This window comes from Nicotiana tabacum, chromosome 7 (genome assembly GCF_000715075.1).
Source record: "Nicotiana tabacum cultivar K326 chromosome 7, ASM71507v2, whole genome shotgun sequence".
Taxonomy (NCBI): Eukaryota; Viridiplantae; Streptophyta; class Magnoliopsida; order Solanales; family Solanaceae; genus Nicotiana; species Nicotiana tabacum.
Window position 1 is genome coordinate 175,104,159 of NC_134086.1, and position 16,809 is coordinate 175,120,967.

Here is a 16,809-nt window from a genome sequence, read left to right on the forward strand (position 1 = left end):
GTAGTTGATTGATTAAATTAGTAACGATGTCACATATGTATAACTTCTTCATCTAATAATGTTAGTTTAAATTAATCAAAGAATAGTTAATCTATTTTGATATTATGGTGTGTCAATCTCACATTTTAGTATTATTGAATAATAGAATATAGAATGAAAGCAGTTTTTCTTTGTACAAACTCGGTCGCAATTTTCCATTCGCATTAGCCATAAACTAATAATTAATAAGTTACTTTTTTAGCATGTAATTAATTAAGAGATTTTCTTTTATTTTAGAGACGAACTTAATAGGAAAATATAGTCACTGTAGGTTTATCCTTTTAAATAAAAATGAGACGAGCCTCGACAAATAAAAATGCACAAGCTGCGGGGCCCTCTAAATGTATATATTAAAATACGTAGAATTCGGGACATGCCGTTTAGCGAATTTTACGGCCTTACCAAAATAACAATACGCTAGTTGCTTTAGGCGCACCTTTAATAATTTAACCTTCTTAAACACGGGTGCACATTGATGTGACCCAAATCCAAATCTCAATAGAGTCAAAATGTGTCGATGACCACGGGTACATTGATTGTAACGCGGTTCGGGATATATTTTCACAACGTTGCAATTCCTTGTAGAAAATAATAATAACAATTATGAAAGCGGTAAAAAGTTAAAATTTGCACATAAGTTCATATTTGTATAAAATCAGATAATCAAGCCGAATATAACAGTTGAGCGACCGTGCTAGAACCACGGAATTCGGGAATGCCTAACACCTTCTCCCGGGTTAACAGAATTCCTTATCCGGATTTCTGGTACGCAGACTGTAATATGGAGTCATTCTTTTCCTCGATTCGGGATTAAAATTGGTGACTTGGGACACCCTAAAACTCCTAAGTGGCGACTCTGAAATAAACAAACCAATCCCGTTTCGATTGTCCTTTAATTGGAAAAAACTCCCTTGTACCCTCTCGGGTACGGAAAAAGGAGGTGTGACAGTTGTATTCCTCTATAACGGGAAATGTTGGCATATCAAGTAACTTTAGTGTTCGAGACGAACATGCATGAAAATAAAGATAAATTTTGTTATGAACAGTTTGTAGATATTTTGTAGAAACATTGAAATTCTGTATTTTCATATTAAGTTTCAAATGATATGTAGTTTTGTTGTAGATTAAATGTAGAAAACAAGCCATTGTGAGTCTTATTTGACTCATTCCTTACATTCAACATATTCTACAAATTCACGTCTCTTTAAATACAATACAACAATACTTTCTTGAATTTAAAGGTATATCAATATATATAACTTAAAAAACATCTTCTCCTCTGCACAAGTTAGCTCCAAAACAGACGAAGTGGAATAACAAGTTCCCGTCAAAACTTTTAACACAAAAATACAAAAGCTCAAAAATAAATAAACAACAGTCTACAATTTTTCTATATTTTATCTACAATTGCTGCAATATAATGTATGTCATGTCTTCTTCTTCTTCTTCTTCTTCTTCTTCTTCTTCTTCTTCTTCTTCTTCTTCTTCTTCTTCGACTTTTAATCTGAAATTCAGCCAAAACCAAGTCTAATTTTCACCAAAAACCCTCAAAATTGAGATATAAACTCCAAACCATATTCCCTATTATTTACAACAACACCCAATCTAAATAAATAATGATTTTTGAAAACCTAAATTTGAATTCAAAGCTTCAAAGTTTTTTAATGGCTGTCAATGGTGTAATTGCTACTCTCTTTTCCTTCCCTCTTATATTATTGAAGGAACCCGAAATCATAACCATCAAAAGTTATTGCTGTGTATGAACTTTGAAGATTTGACTTCAATTTTGACTGGTTGTAGAAGAAAAAACCTTGATTTTGGACGTTAATGGTACAGAGTTTCGATTATTTTTAACATTGAGGGTAATATAGTTTCCTATATGGCATAGAAATGTAAAAATTCTTTATGAAAATTTCCCTTCACAATACGATCAATGTAGGCCCACTTTTCTTGACACTTGGGCCTGGGCCGAACTCAACTCACTATCTTTCTTTAATTTTCCTGGACCCAATTCTTTGTTAAGCCCAGACCAAAAGATTGTGTCCTAACCCGAAATTGAAAAACCCTGTACCCATAAACCCCTAAAGATCTCCTCAGCACATAAACCTCAAAAGCTATCGCTTCGTGTTCAGTTCTTCGCAATCGGAAAAAAATGGGAAAGAATAAAAAGACGATGTCTAATGGCGATAGCCAACATTCACCTGCCACCATATTCGTTAACAATTTACCTTATTCTTTCACTAATGCCCAGGTAATTTCTCCTTTCTTCCCTAATAGAAACAAAGTTCAGCTCTTTGCTGCTGCAATTCGTCAAAAAAAAGAGAAGGAAAATAACATACTGAGCTACTAATTATTTACAGTTGGAAGAGACGTTCAGTGAAGTTGGACCAATTAGGCGATGCTTTATGGTTACAAATAAAGGTAATTTCACTTGAAAAATTTACAAATTCAAATATGCTGAAGAAAAAAATTAGTTAGATGCAAGTAATGGTTTTCTTTTTTAATTGCCTAGTATTTTTAGTTTTTGCTATGTGTTAAAGAGAATTAGGTAAATGATGGAACACTTATTCCTTTATTAGGATTCAGTCTTTGTTGAAAAACTAATCTAAGTCTCCATTTTTATGTGCATAGGTTCAAGCGAGCACCGAGGCTTCGGCTTTGTGCAATTGTAAGTCAATGCATTTGTTACTACCTTACTGTTTAAATGTTGGAATGTCTGCGCCCTACTCAAAATTTCTTATCTCATTCTTGACATTAATGGTGTATGAAAAATGAATGCGAATAATTAAAAGGGGTTCTTGTCCTTTGCTCATTATCTGCTTATTTTAGTTTGTTCCTTTGTCCTTGATTATTTAGAATTGTTGTTTTTTCCTTGCCTTAATATACACGAATTTTTTCCAAACTTTATTTTCAGTCTAACATGCTGCCAATGTTGGAAAATGCTAAGTATTACTTTTGAATGCAAGGTGTCGATTTTACATGATCTGACACTATAAATAAATCATGGATTGAAGCAATGCTTCGTAGTTGATAAGTTACTTAAGAGAATAAATATTCAGTGGCGTGTTTCCAATCTTGTGTATGGGATTCGTATATTGTGCAACTTATTCTTCCTTTATGTGTTGTCATAGTGCATCTGTAGACGACGCTAACCGTTCCATCGAGCTAAAAAATGGCACAGTGGTTGGAGGAAGGAAAATTGGAGTTAAACAAGCTATGCAACGTGCACCCCGCGAACAACGTCGATCAAAGGGGGATCAAGGTTTGTGCCTCTTTAGTTTCATATTTTGCCAGATTCAATAAGGAATTGCACTAACATAAAGTACTCAACCTGTTGCTTATCTTGTTATTCAGAAAGCACCGCTGATGCAAAAGATGCCAAGGACGTTCCTTCTACTGAAATAGTCAAGCATGAACAAGCTTCAAGCTCTCGAGGAAAAGGTTCGTAGCTATAACATTAGAGATACTTTCAATATTAATGTAGCTTTTTAGTTACTAATTGCTGTCTGAGAACCCAATCTAGCACTTAAACTTGACTGCCTTAAGTTACTACATATAAACGTGATTGATGACAGAACCAAAAGAGCGCTTAATACATTAAGTGCCACATGTTTTAAATATTTTATGAAACCAACTTGGCTTTTCACTAATTTGAAACTGACTATTCAGAGTCATGACATGTCCTCTAACACGTCTCAGTAAAAGGAAATGTAATGGAGATTTAAAACTTCTTTAGCTTTTTCTTTCAAAAGGTGATGTTTGGTTGGAGTAGCGGAAAAAATAAAATCTCCCCATAAAATTTAACATCATTAATATAATGTTTGGCTTCACTTTTCTTTTCTATAAAATTCAGCATTATTTTAGCAATGCTTAGTCCCAAATTTTCTTTTCCACATTACTAGTACCCACATAAGTTATACGAGAATATATATATTACTTTACCTAGGACAAAATTTAGAAAGGATTCGGGGATTAGCAACACATGGACTAAAACTATTAAATGACAAAATAACCCTTATGTAGTAACCAATATTTTATTTTGTTAAAAGAATAACAATATTTTTAAAGATATACACTATATAGTATTTTTAAACAACAAACCCAGCATCAAGCAAAGAAAAGATACTTGGAAAATTCATCGTTGCTTTGACTTCATAGTACCATTTCTGGGCGTCATGGTCTTCCCAAATGAAAAAGGGACCGTCGATATCCATATGGCTAGAATTGCGCAAGTCATAACTGCCAAGGAAGATCACACACTTGCTCATATTGTCGGATATCTACCGGGCACAGACACAGTGTAGGTCGGGGGCGACATTCTTCGAAGGTTGCAATATCCTTTTACCAATGTGGCTAATGAAAACAGACACTCCTTAACAAAATAAGTTGGCAAGAGATTTGGGAAGGAAATCCAAGCCATCACTTTCGATGTTTCCTCTCCTGCCTTGAACTTTGCATCATAGATCAAAGTTCTTAATTGATATTCCTCCCCAAACTTGTCCTTGACATAATAAACACCTTTCGACGTAAAATCAACAAAGTCTTGCCATAATGTTAATCTTATCAAAACATGCCTATCCCGTAGATATCCAATATTGCACTCACCTTTGATTCCACATTGAATAGGGACAATGCGCATAACTCGTTTCTAAACGAAACGACCCCTTTAAAAAGAAAAATTGCACTAACAGAAAATACTCAATCTGTTGATTTTCTGACTTTTTTTTATCAATTATATTTGTTATTCAGAAAGCACTGCTCATAAAGAAGACGACAAGGATGGTCCTTCTACTGAAATAGTTAAGAAGAAACAAGCTTCAAACTCGCAGGGAACAGGTTCTTTGCTGTAGCATACCAGTGTTATTTTCAATATAAATGTAGCTTTTAGTATCTAAGCGCTGTCTGAGAACCCAATTTAGCACTTCAAATTGAATGCCTCAAGTTATTATATATTAAACGTGTTTGATGACAGAACCAAAGTATCACTTAATACATTAAATGCCACGGCTTTTACATAATTTTGGCCACCAACTTGGATTTTCATTAAGTTGAATATGGCCGTTCATGAGTCATGGCATGCCATATAACACGTCTCAATAAAATGTAAATTCAAATTTAAGAGCCACCATATTCTAGATATTCAGTTATAATAATATTTTTATTGACATTTACAGAGATACACTTCAATAAATGTTTTAAGATATCTTGAGTGAATACTTATGTTAGATACAGATAATGTAGAATAAATAATACATTATACATTTAAAAGAAAAGGTTTTGCATTAGCTTCATATTTGTTCATTGAACGGGATTTACTTTTACGTACAATGATAAGTATCATATGAGTTAGTAACCCTCAGGGGTTAGCCTGGTGGCAATTGACTTGAGCCTTGGGGTTTGTTCCCTTTCAAGGTCTCAAGTTCGAAACCCACTGGGTGCAAACAATTTCTGAGGGCCATCGGACTGGGTAAAACCTGAATTAACCGTGGTGCACTTGCGGGAAACTCCTTGCCGAGGGCCTGTGCACCCCCGGGATTAGTCGGGGCTCTTAGAGACTCGGACACCCGGTGCAAATCAAAAAAAAAAAAAGTATCATATGAGTTAGTGATTTTTGTATTTTAAAATTATTAGTGACTTAGATTATTCGATAATACAAAATTCAATCAACTTCAGCCTTCGGATTTTACTTTATAACAGCCCCTGACGCTGTAACTTAATGTTGGCAGAAAACCTAGGAAAACCCACTAAAAAAAGAAAGTCTGCATTGCTTTGTGATGGTGCTGCTGAAGAAGGAAATTATTCAGGAAAACAGAGGTACTTTGTTGTGTATTTGATACTGTTGCACTTTCATTTGTTAAATTTCTCTATTTCTCTTGATTGAAAATATTCTGTTTAAACTAAGTTATAAATATCATTTTGGAAATTGTCACTTTTTGTCGATAATAATTTTGGTATCGGCTAATTACAAAAAGGATATCTTGTATTCTAGAGTTTATGTTATATTGTTAGTATTATTTAAGGACCAAATACAAAGTACTAAAACTCTAGGGACCAGTGGATTAATCTTCTGTAAAATGCTGAAGGATGATAATTGTTGTGCTATCACATTGGACCAGGTCATCCGTTGTTATTCATTAATCATTTCCACTTCCTGTGGTTTTTATTTAATTTTTACTTTTAAGTATGCTGAGTTACTCTAGATTCTTCTTCATTCTTGGTGGATTAGTGCTGTAATATCTTGTCATGCTCGCCTAACTTTTGAGTCTTGCGTCTTTGTGTTAGACATGATGCTGGTGTCTGCCTAGGCACTACTTAGGTGCTGAGGTATTTAGACCTTTGTTTAAAGCTAATTCACCTGTGAACTTTTTAACCTCCCCCGTTTACCAAATATAAAATTTTATGCGTCCTCACAGTTTTCTGAGAGCTAAAGTTTGTAGTTTCAGATTCATGTAGAAGTTTTTATTAGTGATTATTGGCTTTCAGGAGCAATTTTTCCATTGCGCTTAAATTTGTTAATTAAAACCTCAGGCATATCACACTTTTGAGGTGGTGAAGAATGATTTTGTATAGCTCAGAGATAATCTTTTGCACCCATGGAGTTCCCGTTTGCATAGATGGTTGAGTGTCTTTTGTAGAGAACCACATTCTTGTCTAGGTTCTCTGCCTTTTGTACCACTTGTTGAAGGGGAATTTTTCCCATATCAACTAAATATTACTTATTAAAAGAGAAACAGGCATACTGCATCACTCTTTGGCAGTTTGATGTTATGCATTTGAACGTTGAATAGTGATTGTGTAGTTTTTCCTTTCCCTTAGCCTTAGTTGACTGATGTAACTCCTCCTTTTGTATTTACTTCTTATGTCCTCCTTCATGTTAAACAGGGTCGCCAAGACAGTTATAATAGGAGGTATTGTAAATGCGGATATGGCAAAGGAGGTTCACCAGCTTGCGCAGAAGTGTGGCACCGTATGTTCTGTTACTTACCCTCTTCCAAAAGAAGAGATTGAAAGTCATGGTAAAACCATTTACATGTGCTTCCACTTTGCATTTGTTTTGGGTGCTATTTCAGCTGCTGCAGGCTATCAGATCTTTTTTATGAACCAGATTTAATCCTGTAATGACTTTCTTTAACATTACTCTTTTCTTAAAACACAGTATGCTTGCTTGTATATATGTGTATCTGGTCCTTTACATAAAGAAGGAAAACTTCTACAGTCAGTACTATAAATCATGGAAAAAGGGGGAGTACTCTAGTATAAACTCTTTTGTGTGCAAGCCATCAAAAAATTCTTATCTATGTTAAGAAGGGCATTAAGAAAGGGAAAGAACGAGTTAAGGTCTTAATAGCTATGATATAGTTACATCTCTATTAAATAGACAATCCTTACTTCTATGGTCAGTTGCTGAATCAAGTGCAAATGTCTTACACTCTTTGCAGCTGGCGTAGTATCTCTATAAGGTCGAATTCCTCTAATTTTTGAGTTCAAATTCCTCGTTGTATATTTTCATGCTGTATTGAGTACATAAAGCTTGATCATCCTCTCTTTTGGATTACTGTGTTAGTCATTGATCATGCATGGTCTCCAAATTTTTTTCACGTAATCTCTTTCCTTATAAAAGTCAGTGTTCATGTAAACAGGTTGTTAACTTGGATTACCAATGTTTGTGCTTAGGTTGAAGCAGTTAAGAATAGCTCACTGCTTTGTTCTTAATATGTCTATGTTCAGCACTCAGTTGCAGTTTTTGTGATTAAGGTCTTTTTAGCAAATATGCTTACCTAAAAGTCTACATCTTTTTGAGTTAGTACTGCTTAATTTGATTTGTGATTCTCAATGGATTAAATCCGCAATAAGCTGTTGAGGATTTTGGATTTGAAGTGGTTACTTTTACTATAACTTCCTTAGAAGAAACAAGTTGGATCATAAATTCCAATAAAAGTTATAAGATACCATGTTATTTGACTTAGCCACTAATATATTTTACAAATCTATTGATATTCTAGGGCTAGCACACGATGGTTGTAAGATGGATGCTTCATCTGTACTTTTCACTAGTGTCAAATCAGCTCAAGCTTGTGTTGCATCATTACACCAAAAAGAAGTAAATGGAGCAACACTTTGGGCACGCCAACTTGGTGGAGAGGTGAGGTTGTTGTAATTTTGTTCAGATAATTGGCTGCTGCTGTTTTATTAGCTTTTGTCATGTGAGATGGCTTCCTTGGGGGAAGATTTAAGCAAGTTTGAAATAGTAGGACATGTCCAAAATTGTTTTTACTTATTGCTTCACCTTGGTCATGATTTCTTTCAGTGAAGACTATAATGGTAATTGTCGATGATTAAAATAATGAAATGCTTCAGTCAGTATTAATATTCAAGTCCATTGTAGAAATGCCTGAGGGATGAAAAGAACACACCCGTAGTAGCAGACATTCAAGAATTAAAATCCTAGATCCTCCTCATAGTGTGCACAAAGAGACTGTCTTACCAAGGGAATGTAATACTTAGGAAGAAGTCCTCGATCATTCGCTTTATTAGAATAAAATAAAAATTGTTTTTGGAATGTGCACTTTGATTTTGAAGAAATATTTCCTACAGCTTCTGTCTCGAAGCTATTATTATTTGTAGCAACAATTCATTGGCTTCTTTATTACCACCCTCTCTTTTCAGTTGGTTTTACTTTTCTGGGGGCTGCTCCTTAACCTGAAAAATTGGTGATGTTAGCCACCATGAGCTACCGGCTTCCAAATGAAAATTTCATTGTGGATTGCACAGTAAACTTCATGATGGTCTTAATACTTTCAAACAGCTGTGGCTAATGGTGCAGAAACTTGTTCTCTACCTTCTCAGCTGTGTTTTAGAGCTCTTTCCTGCTAAATAGTTATAGTTCTTTAGGTAGGTATTAGGTTTTTACTTTACTGCTTCAGTATTGCTGTAGTGTGTTGACTGGAGAAAATACTAAGCATCTGAAAGTCAGAATGAAGAAAAAGGAAATACGAGTGACTCCCTTTACTTACCATGTTAATCAGTTCCTGGTGGGCCTTCCTCATGGTTTCTCATATTATTACTCCCAATTAGACCCTGCCTCTTTTTGATATTGGTGTTAATTTGCATATATCTCCACTGCACATCTTGTCCGGTCCACAAACACAGGTTGCCGAGATAATCCTATCCACCAAGGCTAGAGCAGATGGGCTCCCACCAAGTTGTGTAACTGCAATTCGAACCTGGCGTTTCCATGTTGTCACTCCTGCTCCTCAACCAATAATTGGCCATGCCTATGGGGACAACCTCATTTTACCTTTTATCTCAAAATATCTGTAACTTGTATAAATTGCTAGCGCAACATTCTTGTTTGGAAGAGTACTTGTTCCATTTTTACTGGACACAGTTTGCTGCCCAACTTTGTAAGAAGAGTTATATCAGCTGATGGACTTGCACTTGCTAATTAATACATTTGTGACCAGGGCTCAAAGACACAAAGGTGGAAACTTATAGTGAGGAATCTTCCTTTTAAGGTCTACTCTTCTGTTCTCTATTTTATTATGTCTGTTCTATAAGCTAATCCACTTTTAGTGTACCATTTTCCTTTATATACATTTGTGCTCACAGAGCTCTGACCTTTGAGCTTGGCAATAAAACATAGGCCAAAGTGAATGAGATAAAAGATCTGTTTTCAAAAGTTGGCTTCGTGTGGGATGTGGTTATTCCTAAGAATTCTGAGACAGGGTAAGGGACTTCCCTTTACAATCTAAAGTTTGTTATTGTTAATTGCCACTAGTAACCATTAGTTAGCATTTTGCAGGTTATCAAAAGGATTTGCGTTTGTCAAATTTACGTCGAAGCAGGATGCAGAGAATGTATGAACTTCATATTCAAATCAAGTAACTTCATTAATAAGGGTTTTAATTAGTTGATTCCCTTCTTCTATCTTGAAATTAAGAAGCTATTATAGTCTGAGGAAGTGAACTGTGAAGATGCACATGTGGTGAAAGAATTGATGAATTTGTTTTTATCCACTTTCTGAAATTCCCCTCAACCTCAAAGAAATGAAGCACAAAAGGATGTTTATGCCCCTTTTGAAGTTTTCAAATTACATCGAGACAGATTTTTTGTTTGGTCGTTGTCTGCTCAGATTCCACTTGTCAAATATAGCGATATGGATCTACATTTGGCAATCCATTTTGTTGTCATTCTCTTTTACAGTTCAATACCAACTTCTGTTTTTTTTAATTCGATTCAGCTGTAGAAAAAAATGAGTCGATTAACATCTTCTTTGTTACTATCTTAAACCTGCTATATTCTCTTGATGTGATTTTTTTTTTTTTTTTTTTTAAATAAAATAAAAGGGTTTCTTAAAGCACCTGGTGATGTGGTCTAAATAAGGGGCCCCGGGGCTTTGTTTCATAGTAATGGCATAGCTAATTACCTTTTCTGATACTCATTTGCTCCCTACCTAATCTTGGAAAGAATAAGTAACGACAAAATGTAGCTGCTCTCCGTGTTTACTCTTTATTCATAGGGTGCTTTTTTGAGATCAGATAATCTTTTACTACACAAATTAGTACAAGATGTCAAACATAACCACTAGAGTCTTTAAGGCTTACTGAACACTTCCCTTGTTAAAGTGAAGAGTCATACTTTTTGCCACAGTTTGCATATCTCGATAGATATGATTGGAGTTTCTCTTTTATAAGGAATATGTGAGTGATAAGCATCACAAAATGCTAGTGCTTCCAATATATGTTTTCAATAATGTACTTGAGGACTGAGGAGCTTGCACCACTTTGAACTTTCATTTGGTTATACCCTTGGATTCTTATCTAGTTGAACTCCTAATTTTGTTTTCAATATCTCTTTGTAGGTTATTAAGACATTTAATGGGAAAACATTGAGTAAACGAACTATTGCAGTTGATTGGGCCGTATCAAAAAAGGTTTATGCAGCTGGTGGTCAATCTTCAGCAACCGTACAAGATGGTAAGTGTCTCTCTCTTTTTGTCTGAGTGTATTTGTTATATTTTGCTAGATATGTCATCATTTTCTTAATCCAATCATATCGAGCAAATTTTGGTCTTTAGGCATGGAAATGAAGTACTAGCGTGGCATCTACCTTTTGGTATACTTCTTGTATACGAGTTTTTTTTTGTGACCAAACATATAAGAGGTTTCTCTGATTTAATACACCATTGGATCAAGTCAGGAATAATGATTAGGCGGCTCATGTTGGTTTTTCAAAATTCTTTGGCCAGATCTATTTTCTTATTTTTAATGAGTGTGCTTAAAAAATCACCAATTTGATAAGTATATTGTAGTGAGCAGACATGAGACAGAAACATAACGCGGATGATGTGTATGTGCTGCTTTTTGGCTTTTGGAAAATCCCTCAGGCCGTAGATTTTTCAATCTCTTCTCCTTGCTCAGAATCAAGGTCTGTTTCAAGGGGCATGTGGATCAGAGGCTTGCAGAAGATAAGGGAAAAAGGAAAATTTGCATTGACCTGCAATGGACTCAGATCTATCTAGTATAAGCTGAAACTAAATGCTAATTGTGCCTTAATAGGTTGTTGCATTCTTTGCTCTATAATTGAGATACTTCTACTCCTTCTACTAAGATGGATGATCACTTCGTAACATATCTTAGTTGCTTTGACTCTGTTACTCAAAATGTGTTTGGAATGCTAATTTCGTTTCGTATGCCTCATCAAGATCTTCATGTTTTGAATCGGGTACAATTTTGTTTAATAAAAGATCCATGTGGGCAAGTCTTGCTTTGCTTGGTTTCTTGAAGTCCCAGTGTCCAACATTTCTCCTCTGTATATATGAAGAGAACTAAGTTCTTTTAGAAGTGAAGTTGAAATAATGCAAGTATCCTTCGGTGTCTAGGCACCTAATGCGTGATGTGTGGTTACTTGTAGAGACCTGTTAACAATAGTTTAGGTATTTTGGGGGGTTTCTCACAAGAGCTTGTCATTGTTGTCTGATCATGCTTTTAGAGCTTTTTATCCCCTTTTTTCCTCAAAATGTTTCTCTTTGTTTTTCTGTCAGAAGTATCTGTGCTTCACTTATTAGCAACCCATCAAAATATTATCTATCCTCCCTTGAGATAGACCTTAACATGACCAACTACTACTCCGTCGTATAGGTGCTGCGTCATTTCTTAGTGTTTTGAGGGTATATTGCCCTCTCACTAACCTCCCTTAAAATAGACCTTATAATTACTAACTACTACTCCGCCGTATTGGTGCTGTGTCATTTCCTCTCCCTAGTGTTTGAGGGTATATTGCCGTCTTGCTATTTTCTTTTTTAAACCTTTGTTAAGTCTGATTTAGAGAATATTGAATTCTTGATGGTTGTCACTTCTCATCCATCTAAACTGTTCCACAGCTAGTTCTTCCTTTCTTTTTCATTTTGGTGCTGATGTTATAATCCTATATCAGTTACTTTGTTTATGCTCTTAAAGGCATTGCTTCATGAGTTTGGGAACATAACAAATTCAATCTACACTATTTTCTCTGCAGGACAGGACGCAAAAGATGATAGTAGTAGCGATACGGATGAAGACATTGAAATTGATGGAAAATCTCAGCAAGCCGAAGAGGACGGAGATGACTCTCACCTTTTAGAAGAAGAAAATAACCAGACTGAAGTTAATTTTGACGAAGAGGCAAACATTGCGAAAAAAGTTCTTCAGAATTTCATTTCTCCAACTTCAATAGGGCCAACTACTTCTACAAATGATTTTTCAGGCCTTCCCAAGCAGGGGAAGGATGTTGAAACTATTCTCCCACCAGATGAACCACTGGGTGCATCTACGGCAAATAAAACACCACACGACAATTTAGACAAGAGCAAAGAGATTAATGCTGGGCAGAGTGAGGGAGCAGATGATCTGCAGGGAACAGTTTTCATTAGCAACCTTCCTTTTGATGTTGATAATAAAGAAGTCAAACAACGGTTTTCTGCTTTTGGTGAAGTGGAATACTTTGCTCCGGTTCTTGACCGAGTCACCAAGTATGAGCTCTACGGTGTGTTTACACTTTGTTGTCTAACGGCTCCTAGTAAACTTATTCTACATGTTGCAGGCGACCAAAGGGTACTGGTTTTCTCAAATTTAAAACAGCAGAGGCTGCTGAAGCTACTGTTTCCGCTGCCAATGTTGTGGATGGTTTGGGTGTCTTTCTGAAGGGTCGGCAATTAAAGATTTTGAAGGCTTTGGACAAGAAAGCTGCTCATGATAAGGAGTTGGAGAAGGCCAAAAAGGAGGATAATGACCACCGCAACCTTTACCTGGCAAAGGTTGGTTTCTATTGCTAATGCTGTCTCGGCATTTAACTTCTTCCAAGAGATTTTTTAAAATTAATGTGGATGTAATCTGTTTTTCTGTAACAGGAGGGTCTTATTGTGGAGGGGACCCCAGCTGCTGCAGGTGTTTCAGTGAGTGATATGTCAAAGCGCAAGGGGTAAGTCTTACCAAGTTTTTTCTTAAATTCAAAATGGTGGATCTTGAAAGGTTAACATGCTTTTGGTAGTGCATATCCTAACAATTAACCTCATATCAGCTGAGTAATAGTTTTTTGGAAACTCGGAATTGCCCCTATTCTTATGACTCCTTTTTAATAAAAGCTTCTTTAACATAATATAGGACAATGATTCATAGAGCAAGACTGATCCCTTAAGAGAAGTCTATACGCCCCAGAGCAAAAAGGAAATATATGGTAGGAGTGACTTGTGTAATAATAATAATGTTTTATATTTTATAAAATTAGAGCTCCCTGTTAAGACAATAAAAGGTAACAAGCTGGATATAAGTTTGTGATGGAAATCTGCTAATTGTGTTTGATAGAAGTCCCACATAAGAACAGTGGAAGAGCTACAGTTTTTTTCCCATTATTTAACCAACTTTCCTTAATAGAAGCAGGAAAGTTTGGCCCATCTCTGTTGGACTTGATCTTCCTCCTGAATTGCCTACTCTAAGCTAGACTTTTTCTTTTACGTGAAAAATAGAGCGCGTAAACTTGACAAAATTAGCCAACTTTTTAGGAATTGCAGTTCAGGATGACGAATAAGGCTCTAGATCATGAAAAACTCTTAGGTGGTGCATGCTGAGTATCTTTCAAGAGTTTGAACTATGCAAAAGGGTGAAATTACAGTGGGTTGGCGTCACACACATTTTGTCAAACGGAAATGTCCCCGTGATGAGGCTAATTTTCTTCTGATGAATAACATTCTGTTGTTTAGAGTGCAACTGGTTTCATAGGTAATGTCTTGCAGTCACGAGAGGTGAGTCCTTGTGATTTTGCTAGTTTGAGGATTTAGTTTGCCTCTACAGGCCACATTTCAGGTTGGTGGCAACTCCCTTTACAATAATTCTTGTAGATTTTCTGCATTCAACGGTTAACAAACGCTCCCCTCTTTTTTTTTATATTTTGGTATGCCAGTGTGATTTTCCTTGGACTATTTATTCCTTTCCTTTCACTTTAGGTTGAAACTGAATTGATTAGCAAATAAATTGGATGAATAGATAATTACTTCGCCTTTTACTCTTTTGATGACCTTTGCAGAATGCTTTTAAAAGTTGTGGAGCTGTTCTATTGCAGTTCTTAAATGTTTTGTATGTTCCTAGCTTGCGATGCTAATGTAGTTCCTCACTCAGGCTTCAAGAAAAGAAGATGATCAAGCTGAAATCCCCAAATTTCCATGTGTCAAGGACACGGCTGATTGTATACAATCTTCCCAAGTCGATGAGTGAAAAACAGCTGAAGACACTTTGCATTGATGCAGTTACCTCTCGTGCTACTAAGCAAAAGCCTGTGATCCGGCAGGTGAGCTATGTTTTGAAATTTAGTCTTTACAGTTTGGCTATTTTTGTTCTTGCAACTCATTATCTTTTTCTATGTTGCAGATAAAGTTTTTGAAGGATGTGAAAAAAGGACAAGTAGTAGCAAAGAATCATTCTCGCGGAGTAGCTTTTCTTGAGTTCTCAGAGCATCAACATGCACTTGTGGCTTTAAGAGTTCTCAACAACAATCCTGGTAATGTGCCTTTAGTGTGCTAGATATTGCAACCTTACGTGTTTCTGGTGAATGTTAGGATTCTAGGTTTATGGGTTATCTGAGTAATTATGTATTTCCAGAGACTTTTGGTCCTGAGCATCGTCCAATAGTGGAGTTTGCTCTTGATAATGTGCAAACAATGAAGCTTCGTAATCAGAAACTTCAGCAGCAAGGTTTTAACAAGAACAGAGAAGATCTGCAGCAGAATGCCAATAAAACTGAACTGAATCCCCGTGATAAACAGTCAAGAAAACGCAAGTCCAGTGGGGACACATCAGTTGCTGGGAATAGAGATGTAGTGAAAAGCAAACGTGTCAGAGGTGCCACCGCAGAGGAAGGCAATGGGTCATCAGTTTCAGGGAGTAAAGATGGAGATGAACTGAAAAATAGAGGTGCCAGAGGAACCAACTCCGAAGAAGAAAGAGATGAGAAGAAGAATAACAAGAAGGAAGGTAAGAAGCTTGGAGGCACGAAACAAAAGCCAAAAGATAATCAAGAAGGAAAAAAGCTTGGCAGGTTTGGAAATGAACATTCAGATAATGCTGCTCTCAAGGTTGGACATAAAGAAGATGTTGCAGTGAGAACAAAAAGGAGGAAGTTGGAAGATAAAACTAACCAACAGAAACAAACTATGAGTTTACAGGTCAAGAAAAAGGATAAAAAGAATAAAAACCCGGCGGGACGGGATGCTGAGGACAAGTTGGATATGCTGATTGAGCAATACAGATCCAAATTCACAAACAACAGTTCTAATCAAACTGATAGTAAGCAGCAGGGCTCTAAACAGCTTAAAAAGTGGTTCCAATCCTAAACCAATTGTTCTTCTGTAGCTTAATTTTATTTGATGATAACTGAGTATCATTTTGGGTTTGTATTTTGTTGTATTCTCCCCTTAAAATATGGGATAACAATTTTGGTTTTAATATATGGGATAGCAATTTTAGTCAGAATTTTTCTTTTGTTTTTTCCTTTTTCTTTTAGCAATTGTTTTTACGTTCTGTTTTTAGCTCCCAGGACATAAACAAGGACATGACCCTTGATAGGAAGGTGTAGAGGTCGAGGATTAGGGTAGTAGGATAGGTGGTCTAGATTGTTCATACCGGTAATATTAGTACGCACTCTTGCATTTTGTTGGTAGTAGGTTTCTGTGACTACCCTTAGTTTTCTTTCATCTTGGTCATCTCATTATCGTGTCGTTTTTATGCTGCTTTTACATGGCTTTTGGGTGCCGTCCCTTATCCATCTTTTCATTAATGTGGTGCTTATGCTTTCCTGAGCCGAGGTCTATTGGAAACAACTTCTCTATCTTCACAAGGTAGGGGTAAGATATGCATATACACTATCCTTCCCAGACCCTATGATGTAAGATATTACTGGGTATGTTGTTGTTCTTAGCCCCCAAGGCGCATACAGGATGTGACACAAGGGGATTGGAAAACTACGAAAATGCTGCAGTTGAGAGGTGAACCTATTAACTAAAACATTTTTTGAACTCCTTTTGCTGCTTTATTGGAAGTTTTTCGTGCATTAATGAGTTACGAAATTTGCCAATTTTTATTAGCATGAGATTATTAGATTGTGCTCATAGGCCGTAAGGAGGCATAAGAGAGGAGTGTTAATAGTGCGGCCAATAAAGGTAAGGAAATAAGGAATAGACACGAACAAGAATAGGTCTTTTGCAACAAGAATAGGGAAACAAGTAAGAAGTTGTGGTTCACA

General features: G+C 36.1%; 1 protein-coding gene across 1 annotated transcript; it reads left to right on the top strand.

Moving 5' to 3' along the window:
* Positions 1-2,071: 2,071 nt before the first annotated feature.
* On the top strand, positions 2,072-16,037 carry LOC107828288 (uncharacterized). Its single transcript, XM_016655569.2, has 19 exons — positions 2,072-2,290; positions 2,400-2,460; positions 2,671-2,707; positions 3,171-3,301; positions 3,394-3,480; positions 4,789-4,875; positions 5,766-5,853; positions 6,922-7,055; positions 8,043-8,182; positions 9,504-9,554; positions 9,683-9,765; positions 9,842-9,896; positions 10,901-11,015; positions 12,556-13,048; positions 13,120-13,333; positions 13,427-13,497; positions 14,691-14,859; positions 14,940-15,069; positions 15,171-16,037. The coding sequence occupies exons 1-19, from the start codon at positions 2,192-2,194 to the stop codon at positions 15,899-15,901; spliced, it is 2,976 nt and encodes a 991-aa protein (XP_016511055.2). The 5' UTR covers positions 2,072-2,191; the 3' UTR covers positions 15,902-16,037.
* The last annotated feature ends 772 nt before the right edge of the window (positions 16,038-16,809 follow it).